The sequence below is a fragment of the Akebia trifoliata genome, chromosome 12 (genome assembly GCF_017979445.1).
Source record: "Akebia trifoliata isolate Shusen 1 chromosome 12, ASM1797944v1, whole genome shotgun sequence".
Lineage (NCBI taxonomy): Eukaryota > Viridiplantae > Streptophyta > Magnoliopsida > Ranunculales > Lardizabalaceae > Akebia > Akebia trifoliata.
In genome coordinates this window covers 5894486-5916817 of record NC_141386.1, presented here as the reverse complement: position 1 = coordinate 5916817, position 22332 = coordinate 5894486, and the positions used below count along the sequence as shown (strand labels likewise).

The window sequence follows — 22332 nt, the reverse complement described above, 5'->3', positions numbered from 1 at the left end:
TGCCTGCCGTTGAGAATTCGAAAAGCTGAAGCGGAATCGAAAGAGGGATAATAAAGGGACGGCGGATATATTTGACCAATTTCTATCTGTAAAATCTCGACCGTTGATTTTATCCCAATGTGTTCGACATATAAGTATAGGGTTTAGATTACGGACTACAGAGTCCGCCCTTTTAATTTTGAAAAATCTCGGACCGTTTCTCTCTCTCGCTCTCTCGCTGAGGTTTTCGTGGTGCCTCTGCAGATCTTTTTCGATCTCTGATGCGAAATTGTGGATTTCTTCGATAAGATCTGCAATGTTATGTGAATCGATCGGCACATTGATCTCATCGTTTAGGTTTCTCTATAAAATCTCTGATTTTTACTGTATAAAGCTCATCTCGGTGAGTTTTCATGGTTTCTTTTGATGCGATTTTGAATTTTTTAGTTTGATATTTATCTGGAGTTTCATTTGGGGAGAATTCATTCAAATTTGTTGAGTTTTGGTTTCTCAGTTTCTTTTGATGCGATTTCGAATTTGTTTGTTTGATATTCTTCTAAAGTTCCATTTTGGATGAATTCGTTCAATTTGCATTAGTTCTGGGCTTGAAGTGTCTGCTGAGAACGTAATTGCTTTTATAGTTTGATTTTTGTTGTTTTAAGAAACCCATTTTTTGAAGGAGCCGTTGTTGAAGATTAGGATTTGCTTTGATGGGGTGATTTACAATTCGTTAATGGGATCCTAGTTCACCGATTAGAGGTTACTGAGTATCTGGTAGTTGGTTTTTCAATGAAAATGTAGGCATTTTTTTGTGAGAACAGAATGAAGATTTGGGTTTTGGTTGGTGATTAGAAGTAATAAGTTAAGACGGGGTTTCTTTACCATGTGAAATACTGGCATGGAAAAATCAAAACCAACCATCTGAAAGATGAACTCTATATATTGACTACATCAGACCCGTAACTCACCCACCATGCATTGCAAGAAATGACTCTCCTTTTATTACGTTGTGGGAAGAAATCGGGCTTAAACTTGCTACATTGGGGGGTAGGGAGAGGAGTTAGGGGTTCCAACATGTAGATCACTTGTAATCTCAATATCTCAGCTAATAAATACGAAAACCCTATATTTACACGAGTGAAGTCATGATTGAAATTTGAAACTTTTATTTGAGTTAATTGAATGTAAGCTCTTTCCTAGGTTTTCAAAGATTATATGTATATTTTTTCTTACGTGCTTGTTTATATTCTTCTTATTCAATGGAAATGGAGTTCATCAATGCTTGTTTTCTCAATTTGAGATATAATTCATTTTTGGACTATGGATCTTTCATTCGATGAATAAAAAGCTAATTTTTTCAAAGATATATTAGGTTTTCCAACTAATTCTTTCAATGTTTTGTCCTTTTGAGACTTATTTCTTTCTAAAACGCATAAGTGGTTAGGTTTCCCTTAAAATGTTTTCATACCATAAATTTATAATCTTCAATCATATTTTCAAACTTTCGTTATTTTTAATGAATAATAACAGTAGAGTTCCTTTTTAAAGTTGATGGTTTGTTTCTAATTTTTTGGGTGTTTGTATATTCTATACACTAACTCATTTTTCTTCAATGATGCTTCATACCCTTTTTCTTTCATTTTTATCTCTAGTAGAAGTTTGTTACTCTTTTAAGTTTTTTTTTTTTTAATGCTTCTTGTCTTCCCATACCTTGATTTTTCCTGGTTTATTTATTCGTTTTCTTTTGCACGAAGGGCTTAATTTTCTCATGTTTATGAGTTTATCTGTTTTGCGTTCTTACCCTTGTTTTGGCTGGCATTTTTGTCCCTCCAAAAGGAAGCTACCATTGATGATGGTCTCGGAAGCCTATTCTGGAGATAGTTGACATCAATTGGGGATTGGGATTTGCAGCTTTTCCTGACTATTAAATGACAATGGAAAGTTACAGAATGAAAGGTGTTAGGGGAGCTGAAGTTCCTGCCCCTCCTGATGGTGGAAGTGAGAGCATTCAGAATATGCGGTCTTTGCACGGGTGAATTTCTATGAAATCTACCTGTTATCATGTCTTTTTCTTTTGTGTTTGCTTTCCTTTTGCATAAAATTTTATTTCAGCATTTCTTTTGTCATTTATTTTCCTAAATTTTTAATTATTGACCTTTAAAGAATCGTAAGCATCTTCTCGCACACAATCACACTTCTACTTGTACTTATTCACACAGACTTATTCTTCTTTGTTCTCGACAACCATTTTTTTTTAAGGGTAGAGAAAATGGTACTCGTCATTTTAATGGAGAGGATGCTCATAGCTCCAGCAATTGACTTTTACACTGCATTATGTGATGCTTTTGTAGGAGGACAAGTGGCCCTGCAAGGCGCTCTACAAAGGGTCAATGGACAGCTGAAGAGGTATTTTTCGTACTGATAGTTTATACTTACAGAGAAATTGCTACTATTAACAGCTTGGGTCTCCTGTGTGAGAAATACCTGAAAATTTGGTGTTGGACTGATCCTACGAGACATCTTGGTGGCATTGTGTTTTCTTATGTGTGAAAGAAGTTTCACAATAGAAACATTTCCCACTAAATTATACAGAGTTATGGAATTTCTCTCTTGATTTCTTTTCTTGCAGAAGCATTTTAAGTGGAATCATGAATATTTGATCAGGTGCCCATGCACACTTTCTGTTCAGATTTAATTTGAGGGCTCAAGAATTGAATATTTCATATATTCTAATGTTTTTTCATTTACAATTTATCTGTGTTGTGAATGACTTTGGGGATTTATGGACACATTAAGAGGCACTATGCTCTATTCAATTGTATGTCCGATAATAAAGAAAAAACATGTTTATTGAATGAATGTAGTAGAGATGGATAACTTTCTGAGGAGGCGGTGCGTGTGACTGTGGGATGGGGATACCCACGATAAGCAAAAAGAGGTAGAGATGAATAAATGTAACGCTTATGAAGGACAAAAAGGATCTGAGGAGCAGCCCCAATAAGTGATAAAATAGAGTAAAATTAAGTGAAAGGGTTTGGGCATTTACTAAAAAGATCAACGATGAAATCAATCAAAAGGAGGAGTAAAGGAGGAGTGCCTAGGTGCAGGTTCAAGGCTCTAAATCGGCGATAGGAAGTAAAAAGGATGTGGATCAAGATAGTAAAAAAAAAAGATCTGAAAACTTATGCTCGAAGATGTTTCATAGTAGAATTGAATAGAAGAACATGCCTATCCCAAAAATAATAGTCATAAGATATTGTAAATGATGATGTTTTGGATGCCCTTTGACATGAATTTAAATTTTAAAGATCTGTTTCTTTTGTCATACATACATGAAGCCTTCTCGCCTCCTACTAAAATGGAACACTAGGTGAGCATTGTAACTGAATGGGCCATTCCTTTCGTTATTTAGATACTACGTAGGCCCAACAAATAGAGGCTAAAAAGCTGTTGCGCTAGAAGCAAGCTCCAACTTTTCATCCCAGAAACTTGGCCCCTCTAATGTGTGTTAGGTTATTTGTTCCGGGGGGGCCGAACCGCATCAATTAAGGGGGAAAGGGGGGGGCGGGGATCTTGCTGGAAGACTTCGACAACCAACTGTGCTTTATACCTCTTGATAGAACTGTTTGAGTGAAATTGAACCTTTTTTATGTATCCATTTGCAGCTAGGTTCTTTCCTGGGCACCACATCATATCCCATGTGTGAGTGCTCCTAAGAGTATCCATCTAATCTTGCAGTTGCATAGTTTGCTGGGTAAGACATGACTTCTTGAAAAGACTAGAGTTCATGAGCAAATGAAATAGATTCTATAAAAGACTGATGCTCAGGTGAGAAGGACTTATAAGATGCCTATTGATTAATAGGAATCCGATCATTAACAATTTTACAAACAAGAATGTAAGATGGAAAAAAAAAAAAAAAAAAACAATAAATTGAGAAGAAACTATAATGATGGTATAATTAGAACTCACTGATGGAGAAGGAAGGTTGGTCAAGTTCATTTGGTGTTGCATGAAACTTACATTTTTTAGAGAGTATAACTTCCCAAACTAACATGGTTGGAGTGGCCCAAGTGTGCTTCTAAGTGTATCAATCTAATCTTGCATAGCTTTTTGGGCGAGACACAACTTCCTGAAAAGACTAAGGATCACGAGCAAATGAAATAGATTCTATAAAAGATTGATGCTCAGGTTGAAGGGCTTATAAGATGCAAATTGATCATTAGCAATTTTATGAACAATAATGTAAGATGGAAAAAAAGGAGAAGAAGATACATTGATGGTCTTACTAAAACTCGCTGATGAAGAAGGAAGGTTGGCAATTGGTGATGGTTATTCAAGTTCATTTGTGTTGCATGAAACTTACCACTTTTAAGAGAGTTTAACTTCCTAAACTAAAATGGCTGGAGTGGCCCAAGTCACCACTATCATCACCACTCTGTGGTGCTACTAATGAAGAATTGGTCTTCTCGAACTAAAATTGTTCGAGTGGCCCATGATCACCTGCCCCTTTGTTAATACCCTGGACTTATTGTGGATATCGAACTCTCTTAGTTGCATAGCTTACTTGGTCATTCTTCCTAATAGGTTGGTTTCCCTTGGGTGCTCGTGAGAGGGTGTACACTAATGACCAAATGGCTTCGGAGTAGGACTCTACTTCTATGAAACTGAGATTCATTGCAAGTGTAACCTTCTCTTGTAGATCTTTCTTTTTGTATTGTGAAATGACTTGATAGTGGAGTAGACTGGCTTTTCCACATTCAGTGAATTGCTGACCAATACGGAGTAGTTAAAAAGGTCGGTCGCTTCTAGATATAGACAAACTTTCTTCATACATGGAGAGGATCGGTGATTTCTCCACTACTCTTCAGTATCTGGAATGCCTTCTCATACTCCTCGGTCCATGCAAAGCTGTGGCTCATCCTTAAAATTCATAGCAAGTGACTTCACATGTCAAAAGACCTTGAAATGAAGTGGTTTAAGGCCACAATTATCTAGCAAGCTTTGACACTTGCTTCCTATACTTTTTGATGAAGACATCTCAGATAGTGCTCAGATCTGATCCAGGCTGGCTTCAATCCTATGCCTGTTTACCAAGTAAACGATCCATTCACTAGATATGACAGTGAATGCAACCAAGTTTTCATCAACATGTCGTTAAAAATGGGCAAGTCTTCAGCCTCTGGATGTCGTCCTGGTGTTCTTAAGTTTGATGGCATCACAATGTAGCAGTACAAACCTCTCTCAATGGTGAATATTGCCTTTTCCCAATCTTTTAGATCCATTGAAATTTTGTTGTACCTCTAGTACCTATAAATGAATGACAGCAGCTCATGGCCCCCGATTGTATTGACAAGTCAGTCATGGGGTAGGTGGAACTTCATTTGAGGATGGTGGGGCATCCTTTGAATGAAGCAGTTCTTTTTGGTCCATCAAGCAATTCTTTTTGGTGCCTATAGCAGTTGACAATAGTGCTTTCCTGTCAGGGAGAAAGCTTTTCAAAGTAAACTAGTGGCATTGAACTGAGAAACATTGTTGTTGTTGCGTATGGAAACTTGGTCAAGAGTTCTATGCCTTTGGAAGACACACATCTATTGCACCACCAGAATGCCGACAATCTCAAGCCTTTCCACTCAGATAAGAAGGAACCCACTCGAAGGAGTTCTACACGATAATCACATCTCGTGATTGACATGCCAGAAAGGGAATGGATTCTCGTGGAAGAACTTGCTTGACACAAAAGCAAGTAGGGAGTGTATAGACCTTACTGCCATTCATAGAGAAGAACAATGAGTTTGTAAGTGAGAAGGCATCAAGGACGTCTACAACATAAGTGAGGGAGATTGTCATGGTAATGTCTTGGACACTTGGTCTAGGTCTAGGGTATTTGCTCATGCCATCTTGGCCATTGGTGGCCTTGTAAATATTGGTACATGCGTTTTTTGTTGGGTGTGGCCCACCATCACGCCATGTATGATTGGGCTCAACTTTAAAGGTTTCTTTGTAAAACCCAACAAGATTAGCATCATCCTTGAGGAAATGGGCATAAGATTAAGCAAGCATCAAGGAGATGCCTTGTAAGCTACCGAGTGCCTTGTAAAATGATCAAGTTATTGGATAGTTGCCTTGAAAATCATCAAAGTTGCCTTTATAGCATTTGATCCATTGTGTTGCTCTTGGATATTCGTGTGTTTCTCGTGCGGGTACCTTTGGCTTGCTTGTATGTGTCATGACCTTCAAGTGTTGAACAATTAGCATTGCCAAGAACACAGCTGTGACACCAGGGTACAGGGATGAGAGAACCAAGTCGAGTAATTGACCTCTTTTATTAAATTTGCCTCCACCTCTTGAACTGGAAATCCAGCTCGCTTCCAGCTTTGTGTCCTTTAGATCCTCAATCCGCTTAGGAGTGGATTCAAACCACTGACACAAGGATTTTCAGTCCTTTGCTTCAACCAGCTGAGCTATCTAAACCACTTCCTAAAGTTTATTTTATTCATTAAATAGCGAGTTACTTGTGTGGAGCGCTCAAGAACCAAGAGCCATCCAGTCCTTGGTTGGCTCTCGTTTGGTCAGGCGTTCTTCGATATGGACGCCACCATGTAGTGCTATTCTGTCCTTTGGGTGACTCCACCTAGTGGTTCCTTCTCTCATGTAATTTCCAGTTCCAGACTGGCCTCATGCCACCAAGAAAAAGAAAGAGTCTCTCTACCCTAGTCGTTGATTCTAACCTTTGGGGGGCTCCACCAAGAGGTTCTTTCTCTCACGTAATTTCACCCACCTATTCCACTTTCACATAGGAGGAAATATGATTCGAACCCTTGGTACAATCAGATTGATTTTGGCTTTAGCAAACTAATGCTTTAAGCCACTCAGTCATACCTTCAAGAAGTTCAGAGTTATCCAATCCGATAAGCTGTGGGCAAGGCGAATTGCAAGCAATAGAGTAGGCTCTAACAGATGTTGCTCCTGTGTATAGGCCGATGTTGGCCCTCTTAAGTTTTTTTTTTCTTCCCTTTTTTGATCAGTCCCTCTTGAGTTCATTAGAAGAGTAGTTTTTGACTTTAGCCAAATAGTTACTCTATGTAACACATATTGGAGCTCTTTTACTCCCCCAAAGCCAAATAAGCACTTTTTTGCTTACTTTCTGGAATGTAATTGGAATTCAATGGCCATAATATTGAAGATGCTGGATTTACCGTCACACTTGGCAGCCTATTTAGATTGTTGTTTCATGGCATTGCGAAGTTTGCTTTGTTGCAAGTGCAGCTCACCCCCCCGCTCTGTTTTCCATTTATTTATCACGTTCTGCTTGTGGTTTTCTGCTTTTGTTTATATATGCTTATAAGAAGGATCTTGATTTCTTTATGCAGGATGCTGTACTGTGTAGAGCTGTTCAACGATTTAAAGGAAGAAATTGGAAAAAAATAGGTATCCTTATGGATCTTATGTGTTTTCTCTACCTAGTATGTTTTGTAATTAGTATTACCCAATTGTTACATTTTGTTTTCTTCTCTTTTATAGTCTTTAATTCTACGTTTCAGGGCTTCTATATGTTTTTGTTTAGCATTTTAGTGTAACAGTCTTTTGGGATTAAAGCAACATGTTTCTTTTTACTAATACTTATGCTAATTCTTTGGGCCCTTAAAGGTTAGATGCTGTCAATTTAGATAGGCAGGCACAAACTCCGCTCTTAGAAAATTCAAACTTACTGAAACAAGTTGCAATAAGTTCTAACATTCTAGGTTTCGGAGACCAACAGTATGGATTCACAAGTTTCATAACACTAGGAACCAAATGCTTGCAGTCAAGAGAATCATTAACCTGGGGGTCAATAAGATTGAATCTTTGACCTCCCCATAAATAGGAAGCATGCGTTTAACGTGTTGGCAAATAACAGGTTTGGCCTTGGAGTGAAGAATTATTTCCTATATTACTAAAAACGAGAACATCTGAGTAAGAACATATCTTACCTTACTGATCATTTAATGAGTTCAGTAAGGCATTTGAGTCTCACTCCTAAAGGCAAGCCTATAGATGAGTCTTCCACAAAAGTTCTGTGCTCATTCAAAAATGAAAAAGCTTGTAGGACATATCCTTGTCCACTGAGAGCAATAAAAAATCGATGCACCTTTTTAACAACTTGTGTCAGTAGTGCATACATTTCTGCGTGAGTTGGTGGAATCAACTTTTTAGCTTTATATTGATTTTGCATTTTCGAGATTTTCTTTCTAGGAAATGTACATCTTTTGTTTGTCCTGCATTTCCTCAACTCTTTCTGGTGTTACCTTGCTTGTTCGGTATGTTTCACATTCATTTTCCACCATTTCCTAAAGTCTCACTATTTGTGCATTTTCTTTGTCAGGATGATAGTCCTTACCTTTCCCATTATGTTTCTCAGTTTCTCTTTTAGTGGGTAGGCCTTACCTTACATGTATTTTTGTGCCTTTTGTTGCAGCGGAATGTTTCAAGGATCGGACCGATGTCCAGTGCCTACATAGGTGGCAAAAAGTCTTGAATCCAGAACTTGTTAAAGGCCCATGGTCAAAAGAGGTGAGAAGTTCTGATTTTTGACATAATAGCTATATAGCTAACAATTCCCACTACCATACTATCTATATAATTAACAATTCTGTTGGCAGGATCCCACCTGAACATTGTAATGCATATTATTTTTTTCACTAGTTATTTTTGCACTGTCTTAATCAGGAAGATGATATTATTATTGAGATGGTAAATAAATACGGGGCAAAGAAGTGGTCCACAATTGCGCAAGCATTACCCGGACGTATTGGCAAGCAATGCCGGGAAAGGTATGATTTGAAAACCTTCTTTTGTCTTCTCTTTGAGTCAGTACTTACCGGTAAAAAAAGAATTCAGTAATGTAAATGTAGTTCGTTCAATCTAAATTTATTTCCCAAAATCCAAGGTGTATGAGGGTCGTCCATTTATTTCACTTGGCATCCACCTGCATGATTCAAACTTTTCTTCTGTTTTTTGAATATTTCGATGGAACAATCCAGTTTTGGCTGGGACCGGAATGAAACACTGACCTTGAAAAATTATATGTTTCGGATTGTCTAGGAATATTTCAGTGTATTTTGGAATGTTTTGTTTGTAACATTGCCTCAAGAGAAGATTTTAAACAAGGACATCTTGTACGACTAACAAACCTTTAGGGAGCTACAAGAAACAATGCTTAAACTTGCAAATTCTGTCTAGTTTTTGGGTATGGAAAATACTTGGTCTAGCCAAAAGTTGAATAATCTTCAGTAGCAATATTGGTCAATTACATGCAAGAAATAGATAGATGTTAACTAACATTTTGTTCAGGCTAAACTTCCTTTTGAAATGTCAATAAAACATTGGGTAAGATTTAGGCTCCATGTCATTAGAGTAATAAATGTAATTTAGAATATGACTTGCTGGTTTTTAAATGTTAGTGATCAAATGCAACCACCCTTATCTAACATCTGAGACAAACCCGAGAAACTTATGTCAACATTTACCTGTTAATTTGGTCATGATGTTACGAATGGAACTTCACTTTTCTATTGTCATTTTGATATCACCACAATAGCCTGTCTTTCCATTGAAGTAGTTGCTTCAGACTTATATTTTGTACTTAACTATTCAACTTAACTATGGATCTCTCTTTGTAGTGGTCGGCCTCCTAGAAGCTTCATTATTTTTTTATATCTGAGTTTGTTGTGATATGGTTGCCTTGTTCAATTTTTTAGACTTAATATTCTTTTGGATGGTAAATATTTGCCGCACCCCACTAACATCAATGGTACTGATTTTCAGGTGGCACAATCATCTTAATCCTTCCATAAACAAGGAGGCATGGACTCAAGAAGAGGAGTTGGCTTTGATCCATGCTCATCAAATGTATGGAAACAAATGGGCTGAGTTAACAAAGTTCTTGCCTGGAAGGTAAGCTTCCATTTGTCATTTCAAATTTTTAAGCAAATAAATAACATTGCTGTATTTATTTATCTGATAAAAACAGAGAATTTTATTGAGAGGGCTATGCTTGAAAAACACATTAGAAGGGATACGATTATTGATAGAGTGTCTCACTAGGAATGCTTGAAAAGATTGAAGTCAGCTTATGTTTCATTGAAAAGACAGTCACTTCCCTATGAATAACTCAGTCTTCAAACCTTCCAATGATCAAAGATCACAAGTATAAAAAAGGCTTTCTACATAATGATGGAGTCTATATTGCTCCTCTTAAAAAATGTATTGTAATGTTCTTTCTACACAACCAATCATTCATCTTAATCACGCATTATTGACCAAGGTTTGCTTAGTGTAGGGGGTCCCATAGTTGGAACAAAAGTATACTTCGAATGGATTGTACCACTCCACACTTCCTCCTAAAACTACATCCTTTCTCCTTAAACCATTAAATATACTTTGAATACACCAACAGGGCTACCAATGCTTTTACAAAAAATATATGGCATAGGATGAGGTTTGAAGCATTGGGTTTCATCCATGGCCCAACATTGTATTTACCCTCTATTTGTAGCCTCCAAATGTTAATTTTTTTTTCTTTTCCAAATCTTCACCATTGTTGACTCACGAGAGCCATTTTAAACTTTTGGCCCATTTGACTGGTTGAAAACTAGATAACTTTGTTTATCACTCCCAAAAAAAAGTCTCTGATCAACTTTTTCAATTTGTTGGCCACATAGATACATATAGATAAAAGGGTAAAAAATATGATGGAAAGACTCAATATATACTTTTGATAGGATTAATCTTACCCCTTTGAAATGGATCTCCTTTCTAACTTTTCTATCTTTAGATCCCAAATTGCTTTGGGTCTAGCTAGTTCCAAGTGGAAAGCTTAGGTAAGGTAAGCTATCGATTACTCCCTGATAGGACTTCCAACACTCCTTAGTCAACTCACTCTCACCTTTGAAATGGATTTCCTTTCAAACCTTTCCGTATTCAACACTCCTTAGTCAACTCACTCTCACCTTTGAAATGGATTTCCTTTCAAACCTTTCCGTATTGGGAGGTCTAGCTAGTTCCAAGTGGAAAGCTTAGGTAAGGTAAGCTATCGATTACTCCCTGATAGGACTTCCAACACTCCTTAGTCAACTCACTCTCACCTTTGAAATGGATTTCCTTTCAAACCTTTCCGTATTGGGAGGTCTAGCTAGTTCCAAATGGAAAGCTTAGGTAAAGTAAGCTATTGATTACACTCTGATAGGACTTCCAACACTCCTTAGTCAACTCACTCTCACCTACGAAATGGATCTCCTTTCAAACCTTTATGTATTGGGAGGTCTAGCTCGTTCCAAGTGGAAACCTTAGGTAAGGTAAGCTATCGATTACTCCCTAATAGGACTTCCAACACTCCTTTGTCAACTCACTCTCACCTTTGAAATAGATCTCCTTTCAAACCTTTCCTTGTTGGGATTCCAAATTCCTTTGGACCTAACTAGTTCGTAGTGGGAATTGTAGGTAAGCTATCAATAACTGCCTAATAGGATGTCCGACACTTCTTAGCCAACCACTCCCACCTTGTTGGGATGGGCTTGGTTGAGCTTCACCAAACCTTAGAGAGATGGATTGCATCTTATTGTAGCCTTAAACATTTAACAAGCCTAAATCGGCCGAGGCCTTTCCCGGCTAACTGGTCCGGGCTTAATTTCGAGGAGGGGGGCAATGACTATCATTTTCTTTATCTTTATCTAGAAGGAAACTAGGGTTGTAAGTGTTGGGTTTTGTTGACTTTTAATTCAAAAAGAAATTTTTACCCTCAAGGACCAGGGTCTTTCACAGATGTGCCTTTCAAGGATTGGAGAAATTTGAACAAGAGCTTGATTGACCAAAATCGATCGAGAGAAATTATCAATTATTCATGGTTCTAATCAATCGATCTTTGATTTTCTATCTAAGTTGGAGGGCCTCTATCTTTCTTAAATAGATGGGAGACAAATGTTCAACAGGGGCCAATGCTTCCCCATTGGCACACCCTTGACACCTTCTTTGTTATGAAAGTTATCTGCCATTATTTAGACTTCAACTATTATTTCCTATTCATATATTATCTGCCAGCAAGTTATTAACTAATAGAGGCATATTTCCCATACATAGGCTATGTTTGTAAAGGAGAGTTTCCCAGTACCTTCTTTTCCATGTTCACAATAGGAATAATTCCCAGTACCCGGATTACCAATACCTGAGCTATGTTTTAAGAGCGAGATTTCCCATCCATAGCAAGCTTCATTAGTATTTGCCAGTACCCCCATACTCGGGCTAGATTATTAATATCATAGTCTTTCCCAGTACCTATGTCAGTTGCACAAGGTAGTTTTCCCCCTACAAATGTCAAATAGGGGGACTCCTATTTTAGTATGCATCCACTTTACCAAATCTCACCCTATATCATACGCCAAGTGCTAGTAGAGTTTTCCTTGTTCTCTAATAACCTAGAAGATCAAGTTTTACAGCACAAGTGTACAACACTTGGATTCCATAGAATATCAATCCTAAGGGGCTTGTCCAAAAGCAAAGCCTCCTTCTCAGTGATTAAGCTCAATCCTTGGGAGAAGAAAAAGCCTCTAAAATACTAAAGAGAATATCAAGCTTACAAACCCTTTTTTAGAAGCTAAATCTTTTTTCTTGGTTAATCAAGCTCAAGTTTGGAGAGAAGAAAAAAAAAACTTTACAGTCCTCTAGAGAAGATCAAACCTAAAAAACCCTTCCTAAGAAATTATGTTTCCTTTTCCATTAATTATGCTCAAGTTCAGAGAGAAGAAAATCCATAAATTAGCTCCATCAAAATTTGATAAGGACAAGTATTGGAAGTACTATTTTTTAAAGAGAAAGTAAAGCCACTTTCCCAACTGATAAGCTGTGAAACATGGAGAAAAGAAAAGGTACGCAGTATGCCGATGTCTAAAGAAGAACGAGTAGTACAATTCCTTTTTCAGAAGCAAAAAAATGTCATTCTAAGCCTAAAGCACAAAGATCAGAGAAAAGAAAAACCAAATAATACCTTTTTGAAGACCAATGAACTGTAAATTGTTCCCCCCATCCATTCTACCCAAAGATTTGTAAATTGTGAGTGAGTGTAAGTTGGGCCCCATCTATTATATCCCGACATTGCAAATAAAGTGCTTGTGATATTGTGCGATATAACTAGTTTTTAAGGACTTATTAGGCTAGGAGGCTTTGATACCATATAGGGAAAAACAATTATGCATGAGAGTTCTCTTAGTCGTAAATAGTCAGTGCTTTCAGGGTAAGTGAGATATCCTTCCTTTCCTTATTATGGAATCCAATTTTGAAGGCTCCACTTGACAAGCCTCGTTACAACAAGTGAATGATGCTTGCCACTTGGTGCATGATGTCAAGTTCTAGAGCTTTGAGGATAGCTTACTAGGGTGACTCGGGCGCAATGCAATAGGCTTAGGTCATAAATGTGCTTGGAAGACATAATAGGCCTATAAGACAAAATTCATCCAACATATAGAGAAATGTCCCAAACCCAAATTAAAGAATGGGAAATACCCATTATGAATTCTTACAATAACCATCCAAACCTCCCCTTCTTAAAAACCCTTTATGAATATGACTTCGCTCATAGTTAATTCTTTTGCCACAACAATGAACGGAAATGAAGAAAAAGGATCACCTTCTCTTAAACCTATTTTACTCCTAAATAAATCAATAGTGTTGTCCATTAGCTACACATACTCTTGTCAATCTTCTCCATCTAATCCCCCAAACTCCATTCTCCAAAGCATATATTGCAGAGATCACCAATTGACATGGTTGTATATTTTCTCCACATCAATTTTGTGAAAATTCTGGGTATTGCTTCCAAATACCTATATCAAGGCATTCATTCACTATGATAAAACCATCAAGAATGTATACCCCTTTCTCAATGCAGCCCTGAAAAGGAGATGTGACTGAGGCAAGCACAACTATCATCCTAGAAGCCAAGACCTTAACAATAAATTTAAATAAACAACCAATGAGGTTAATAGGAAATATTTTTTAAGCACCTCCATACCATACTTCTTTGCTACCTCTTGTTCGTCTGCGCACTTATTCAATTGGCTTCAATGTTAACCTTCTCATCTTGTAAGAATCTGTTGTTTCAATTTGGTTGTGGAGCTGCTATACTTTTATTTCTACTTACATTCCCATGGAGAAAAATTAGCATTTGCATTTGCATTTATGTTAAAGTTTGCGTAGTCCCAACCTGATTATTGAAACGTACTTATGCTACTGTGACCTCAGGACAGACAATGCAATAAAAAATCATTGGAACAGTTCTGTGAAAAAGAAGGTGGACTCATACTTGGCATCGGGTTTACTTGCACAATTTCAAGGATTTGCTGGAAATCCAAATCAATGCACTTCTTCATCCTCCCTGAGGACACAACAGAACAGTAGAGATAACAGTGGTCCTAATGATGGGGCAGTAGCAGAGGAATTATCAGAATGTAGTCAAGCTTCGATTGCGATTGCCCGCTCTCAAACAGAGTGTGACATTGAGGAGTACAAAATGACAGAGGAAGGCTGTCAAGGAAATGGCCAAAGCTTTAGTTCATCATTTTCTAAACAATATCAAACAACTCTGGAAGAAGTTGCATGTGCGGTCCCAGAAACACCTTGTGGAATGGCTACGTCTGTTAAGCCCTCAGAGCAATATGTATTACATGATGGAGGCTCTGGAAGTATGGATAGCACATTTATCTCACATGAGTTTCCTAATACACCTGCAGTGGAAGTTTTACAAGAATCATCAGGTTTATTTGAAACGGAGAGACATTGTACAAGTGCAGATGAAAACCAGGAAACAGGAACTGTTTTGTTACAAAGCTCCATGGGATTTAATATTTCTGCTTCAATGAGCAATATTGGTGTACGGCCTGATAAACAGAAACTGGTCTCCATACCTGAAGGTGATTTCCATAGTGTTACTTTCTCAGAAGCCGGGAATAGTGAATGCTTTACTTTGGGAAATTTGTCAAAATGCTCAAATGTCAATGATTCGGATGGATGCACCGGTTCATTAATTTTCCAATCTGATCTTCAATGCACTGAAACAACGAGAAATTTCGCTTCGCATTCCTATTATCCACTAAGATCTTCGGATATTTTAGAAACCTCAAGCAGTCAGATTTTATTAAGTGATCCTCTACTTTGCCCTGATGAGGGTAAACTTGTATTTGATAGCGAATGTAATGAGGTGAGAGACATGTCAAGTGGAACTCAAGATGCAGAACTGATTACTAGCTCGTATGATGGCTTTGTCTATCCCCGTCTATCCACTAATTCTCCTTGTGATGATGATACTATGAAGCTTTGCATGCCACTAGAGACAGATCAGGCCAAGGACGCCTCAAAATCAATCCCTGTGGAGACCTTTGTTTCGGCATCCTTTGATTCCATGGGAATGATTCCTTCCATGGATGAAAGCACAGCTGTTAATACAGAATATCAGGATTCAGGAGCTTTATTTTATGAGCCTCCTCGATTTCCAAGCTTAGAACTTCCATTTTTCAGCTGTGATCTAATTCCATCTGGTGGTGATTGGCAACAAGCATATAGTCCACTTGGGATCCGCCAACTAATGATGTCTTCTATGAACTGCTCTCCATGCAACTTATGGGATTCACCTTCACGAGATGATAGTCCTGATGGTTTTCTTAAGAGTGCTGCCAAAAGCTTCATATGTACACCATCGATTTTGAAGAAACGGCATCGTGAACTCTTGTCGCCTTTACAGGAACGGAAAAGTGATAAAAAACATGAGAAAGACTTAAATCAAGGGCTACATTGTACATCCACAGTGACCAGAAATGATGTTTCTGGTCTAGATGCTATTTTTGATGAAACTGGGACTTGTCGAGCTTCCATATCTTCTATTGAGGGTGCTCTCCTGTCTCCAACTAATTACCAGAAAAGGAGCCCTGGATCCTCCACTCAAGCTAAAGAAATTTTGGACCATGGTGGCACAACATTTTCAGATAACAGGAATTCAGAGAGAGTGGATTCTCAGGACAAAATAAAGGAAGGAACCACTGATGTTGATGTCATGCCTAAACTTGGTGGTGATGTTGCAATCCCAAAGGTGATTTTTTATCTCATCACATTACAATGTTATTTATCTTACAAGCAGGGCTGTTACACTGCATATCATCTTTGTTTGTGCCTACCTGTCAATCTCATTTTGTACCTTTGCCAGTCTCTGGAAAATATTTTACTTTGTTCGTGGACTTTACGTTGCTACAATGTTTAGCCATATTATGCAATTTGAACATAGTTGTTCAATCCCCAGATAGTAGTGATAAGTAGTTGATGACGATGATATAGATACATACACTTAGTTAATGTAGGACAATTCTACTTCTCATGTTTTTTTACTTGGTTTGGCTCGGTCCTATGTTATTTTTCCTTATTTTTTTTTCTTCTGGTGAAGCATTTGTGCACCCTTGCTAGTTTATTATGGTATCTTAAACTAAAAGGATCACTTTTTCACAGGTGCAACAATCCTCTGGAGTCCTTGTTGAACGGAACTTGAATGATCTATTATTTTCTCCTGATCAAGATGGATATCCTACAAACAAAACCTTGAGTGTCGGTGCCAAGACTCCAAGAAATCTATATTCTAGAAGCTTGGAGATTACGTCAAATCAAAGTGGCCTTTGTGGTTATTTAGACTCTTCGTCTGGGACTGCACTTATTACTCCAACGATTGGTGAAAGGAAGCATGAAAAGCATTTAGTTCCAGTCACTTCTGTAGGTCCAGTTGCATCACGTCCACTAGAAGTTACATTTGAAAATGCTATGAACATTTCTGACATTGAAAGCTTTAGCTTGTAAGTCCTCACACTCACTCTATCCTTCAACATGTTATGAAGTAAACTTGTTGTGTGGCTTTAAACCTCAGGAATCAATAGAATGAGAGATTGCACGGCACAGGCTACATGTTTATATTGCTTTACTTTGTTGAATTAATAATATGCTGCAAAGCAAGTTAGAACCCTATCCTAACTGCTTCAAACTCATGAACTGGGAATAATATTTATAAGGTTATGTTGAAAGCCACATTTTAATCTAGGATTTAATATTATGCCATACTAAATAAAATTAATTTTACACAACACCACATAAGTCCATCTAAACATCGAGCGCATGGCAATAGCCTTTAAACCACACAACCTTGTCCAATGGATGGGTATTCCCAGACCCCGATATCCTAACAGTTCCTCATGCCGAGGTACATTATTTCTCATTAGATGAAGATGTCCACTCTTCACCATTACAGTGTTTGAGGATGTTGACTCTCATAGCCCTAGGTCAAACTTTAATTAAGATCAGCATTGTAGGGATGGTTAGATTCCATTCTCCTTCCTATGCAAGGTAATGATATTTGGTATAGCAATCACATCCAGAATTTGAATGAATCTGAGCCAAAACATGTCCTTATAAGAACATCTGCAAAAAACCAAGGTTTTGGCAATAAGGATATTTGTGATCCATACCCAATAAGGAAATTATATCCTCACGTCGTGAAATTTTCAATCCAAATCTACTCCATCCCAGATGGAACTATTGAAGCTGCTCAATTATTTTGAATGAGAGAAAGCAGAATCCGGAGTGAGATTCTGGAATCGGAGTGGCTCCTAGTCCTAGGGTAGAAGGTTCCTGCAATTAAGCTCTGAAGGTATCCCATTGAAGACCTATTTATCATAATGGAAAATCAAGTGTGTACACAGGCTGTACTACACTCTGACCGAAGGGCTAAAACTCATATTGCAAAGGATATTTAGAATGAATGCCAACTCATGGAGTTGGTGCCCCCACAAGCCATATTGTTCTCTGTTTATCATATCTTAATCAAATTATCCAACTATATAATGTATGTTCCACTCAACCATGCAATATGTATTGGTTTGATAATTGGAAATTGTTGTTTGTATCAAACTCCTTTTGTTATATTTTCTGTGACCATTTGTTTTGTGGTATAGAATATTATAGTCAAAATTCATTTGATTTGTATAGATTTAAATTAGGATGTACTGATGCCATGGCTTGGTGATTGACAAGATACCACCTTCATGTCAGTTGTTGGATTTGGGAATATCAATGTCATGCACCTTTTAATGAAACCATTTTTCCAATATAAGGCTGACATTGAGCTGGTATTATTATTATAGCATTGACCTTTAAATTAAGTAGAATTGATATTTATGTTGCGTCTGATTTCTTGTCAACCAATAGTGGAGAGTTTGCTGATTAAATTTTACCTTATTGACTTTTATTGCATAAACTTTTTACTAGAACGGTACCAATGGTACATGATTGTGCTTCTTATGGCGTGCATCTGTGATTATTTTTTTTTCCTCATAGATTTGGTAACACCCCTGGTTTCAAGAGAGGGCTTGAATCTCCTTCAGCATGGAAGTCCCCACCTTGGTTTATGAATTCTTTTCTGCCTGGTCCAAGAGTTGATACAGACATAACAATAGAGGTATTACCATTTTTCAATGTTTGTTTATTTTCTCCAATTTTAAGAAATGAGTTGATGGTATCATCAACTTCCTTCCATGATACCTGGATACTTCAATTTTCTCAGCATATGTCTAATCACCACATTAATTTTGGAAGTTTTCTTGTATAAACTTTGCATAGTGGAGGTTTCATTTTGTTTATTATGATGTAAACCCTACAAAGTTGATATGTAGCCCAACAATATAAAACAAAGCACCATGAAGATATGAAAGTGATTAACAAATCTCCATATCTATTTAATGGATTTCAGGAAACGAGGACTCATGTACAAATTCCTGTATCAGTTGCCATATCTAAGCATATTAGTTTTCCAGATTGCACTAAAAACATTGCTTACCAAAACACCTATAATACCTTATTCTCCTGTCCTTTTTCACCTCACAAAACCACCCCTTAATGTCTTTGTTTATTTTTCACTTCTCAACCCACTACCTTATATAATTCAAGGAGAAAAACATATTCTTGTATAACTGGAACTCATCCAAACTAATCTAATCCTCGCTTATGAAATTTGGCTATATACAATGAATCAAAATAAACTAATCCATTACTAATTGTTATCTTAAGCTAGTAATATGAGTAGAACCAATCCTAATCTGTGGGACTTGGTCCCACTTAGGATGTGATTTTGAGAGAATTCTCCCTTTCAATAGATGAATAAGAGAATCCTATCTAGAGTCAAAGTTGAATCTCTCAATACCCTCCAACTTCGTCTAAGTCACGTTGAGCTGAATGCTAGAATGTTCATCATTGTTCGTGGCTGACTTGTTTACTCTAATCCTCAAATGTTCTGTCCATATGTTTTTGTATTTGGCTTTCTCGTTTATCTTGACCATCTAATATATCCAATCACCTATAACATGGATGATTGTATATGTGTGGTTATATAGTTATATTAACATGCTAATATTCTAGGAATATATATCAAAATAAGATGATAAACACAAACATATATATATATATATATATATATATAGAGAGAGAGAGAGAGAGAGAGAGAGAGAGAGAGAGAGAGAGAGAGAGAGAGAGAAGAGAGAGAGAGAGAGAGAGAGAGAGAGAGAGAGAGAGAGTATAATTTGTAATTTAAAATTCCTGTCTACAAGCGGTTCTTATAAATTTTATTAAGATTTTTTAGAATGACTTCTTCAAAAAATAATACAAAGTTGAATTTTACTGTTTATAGAAATATTTCTACTAAAATCTTGCATTTTCATACTTGAAATTTGATTATTTGGCCAAAATTTCGTGTTAACCTAAATACTTCATGAAATAGATAGTTCTTTCCATGAGCATATATATATGTATTGTAATTAAGAACATTAATATATATCATATGTCATTATATTTATGTATATTACTGAATCATGCAAGAAGTATTTATGCAGGTATGACACATAAATCTTGATTCTAGTCATATATATCATATCAGTATCTGAAAAGACCATCCATTATATGTTATATTACAATATGTATCGCTACTTTAAAATAACATGGAAATTTATGCAGGATCTAGGATATCTGAGCCCTGCGAATAGAAGCTACGACGCCCTTTCATTAATGAAACAGTTGAGTGAGCACACAGCAGCGACGTTCGTTGAGGCTCAGGAGGTTCTGGCACGTGAACACCCTGATGTACCCTTGAAGGAAAGATGCTCAGACCGGCAGAATTTGGGCGAGGAGAACAATCAGTACCCAGACAATGAGATGGAGAACCTTATTCCTGTGCCTCCGGGTGTCTTGGTATGTCTCTTGCTTTTCTGATTATTCTTGACTGTATGTTTCCCTTTTTTTCCTTCAATATTTTTTTTTACTCCAATACAGCTTCTAATAAAGAATCAAACTATTGACTATGTTTAGTTTATTTTATGTGATTGATGCTGCTCCACTAAAGAAAGTGAAAACATGGGTTAGGATGTTAGGTGTCATGTTGCTGTCATTTGGAGTCCGACTTTGAAGTGGGCAGCCCACTTCAAAATATCGGTTAGAACATGACACATGGCTTTTGTATTTATTTCGCACCCCTACTTCTTCATCAATATTTGGGATACCTCCTTGGATACGCCATGAGTAATCCAAAGAAGTGGGTTATACCGAAATTTTGAAGCAGGCTGCCTGCTTCAAAGTTTTTTCCGTCATTTGTGATTGTATTCTGTTGCAACATGGCATTATGAGCAAAGTTACAAAGATTTATATTTGTTAGAATCTTTAAAGAAGGATAAAGAATTAGGTCATTGTTTGAGTGAACTTGAGTTCATACATTTTTTCTATGGTGACGTGGATTTCTGATGGTATGTGAGAAGACTTATGTACATTGTTGGTGTTGACGACTTCTGCAAACTAGTGTTTCAAAATTCACACTGGTTTAAGTTAAAACTTTATACTTTTTGATTCCAAGTTTGAACTGACTAGGCCAATGGAAATTTATTGTCGGTTCTCATGAATTTATAAGATATTTATTAACTTTTTTCCTTTAAAATGAAAGAGTATTATGGTTATTAGCATCATCTCAGCCTAGCAATCTAATGTTTACAAATATATTTTTACAGCCTGCACAGACAGAGCGGCGTGTTCTTGATTTCACTGAATGTGAGACACCTGGGAAAGGAGGACCAGAGAGCAAGAAGTCCTCTGGGGTTGCAACTTCAGTAAGCTTCTCAAGCTCTTCTTCCTACTTGATGAAAGGTTGCAGGTAGTATGACTTGTGTCTCATGCTATTGAAATACATAAACATTTATGTTTTCATTTTCTTTCTTTCCTCCTTCCTTTAAATCCATTGTCGGATATGCTTTATTAATTATTGAGTATTGTAGACGATTCAGTTTATTTTGGAGACTCGCTTTGTAAGTAGCCCCCCTTTAATTGTGTTCTTGAACATAGTTTTCATGAAATATAAATCCGCGAAGTCCTAAACTTAGTTTTTACATACATTACTTGCCGATTTTTTTCGCCAAATGGTCGGCACTCAGCTTGAAAATTGCATTTCTTCAATGATACATGCTGTTTAAATCATTTCTGATTGTAACTGAAGCAATTACAAAACAATTTTGGTCTGCTTGCTTCGACATGTTGTGATATACAAGGAGTAACCAAATAGTGAACATGAGACGATGATTCCATTGGTGCTGGTGCCTAGTGTGGGCTATAGTAAGTGGTTGATATGGTTTCATTCTTGAAGCTTAATTGACTATGATAATATGCCATTTGTTTTTGAAAAGGGAGCATCTCGAAACTCTCATCCAATGTTACCTGTTTCACCGTTTGCTCGATCTGAATTTAGGATTGTGGTTCACCACTCTTGAATGAACCTGGCCCATAGGGGGTAGATAAAAATTAAAATTTTTCCAAAAACATTAGACTTTTCATTTTAATTCCGAGAATGGTAAATGGTAAATTACCATTCTCGGAATTAAAACATATTGGTTGAAGTGGGAAAAATTTTCTTGTTTTATAAAACAATAAATATTTTCTTATTTTAATTTCAGTAAATATTCCTCCCCCCCCCCCCTTAAAAAAAAAAAATAAAATAAAATACAGTTTTAATTACTAAAACTTGTTTCAAGAATTTTTCAATTTTCGATGCATCTTTTGGGTTAAACAGATTTTGTATTGAGCCACATGGACTAATTCAAACATGTGTAAGTTCCAATCACAACATCAAAAAATTCTAAATTCCTCTGACATTCTATTTGAGTATGGCATCGTCTCTTCATTTGGTATTGTGTAAATCTTATTCCAAATGAGAATTTGATGAGTAGATCTGTTTTTGTATCTTGCTTTTTTTACTTGTTATATTGT

General features: G+C 36.9%; 1 protein-coding gene across 1 annotated transcript; it reads left to right on the top strand.

The window, feature by feature from the left end:
* The first annotated feature begins 128 nt into the window (after positions 1-128).
* On the top strand, positions 129-21462 carry LOC147388781 (transcription factor MYB3R-1-like). The gene is made up of 12 exons (XM_086418211.1): positions 129-382; positions 1816-2011; positions 2331-2385; positions 7353-7410; positions 8438-8532; positions 8689-8792; positions 9787-9915; positions 14254-16093; positions 16504-16841; positions 18376-18496; positions 20044-20277; positions 21084-21462. Exons 2-12 carry the CDS (start codon positions 1908-1910, stop codon positions 21228-21230), a joined length of 3225 nt encoding a protein of 1074 aa, XP_086274337.1. The 5' UTR covers positions 129-382; positions 1816-1907; the 3' UTR covers positions 21231-21462.
* The last annotated feature ends 870 nt before the right edge of the window (positions 21463-22332 follow it).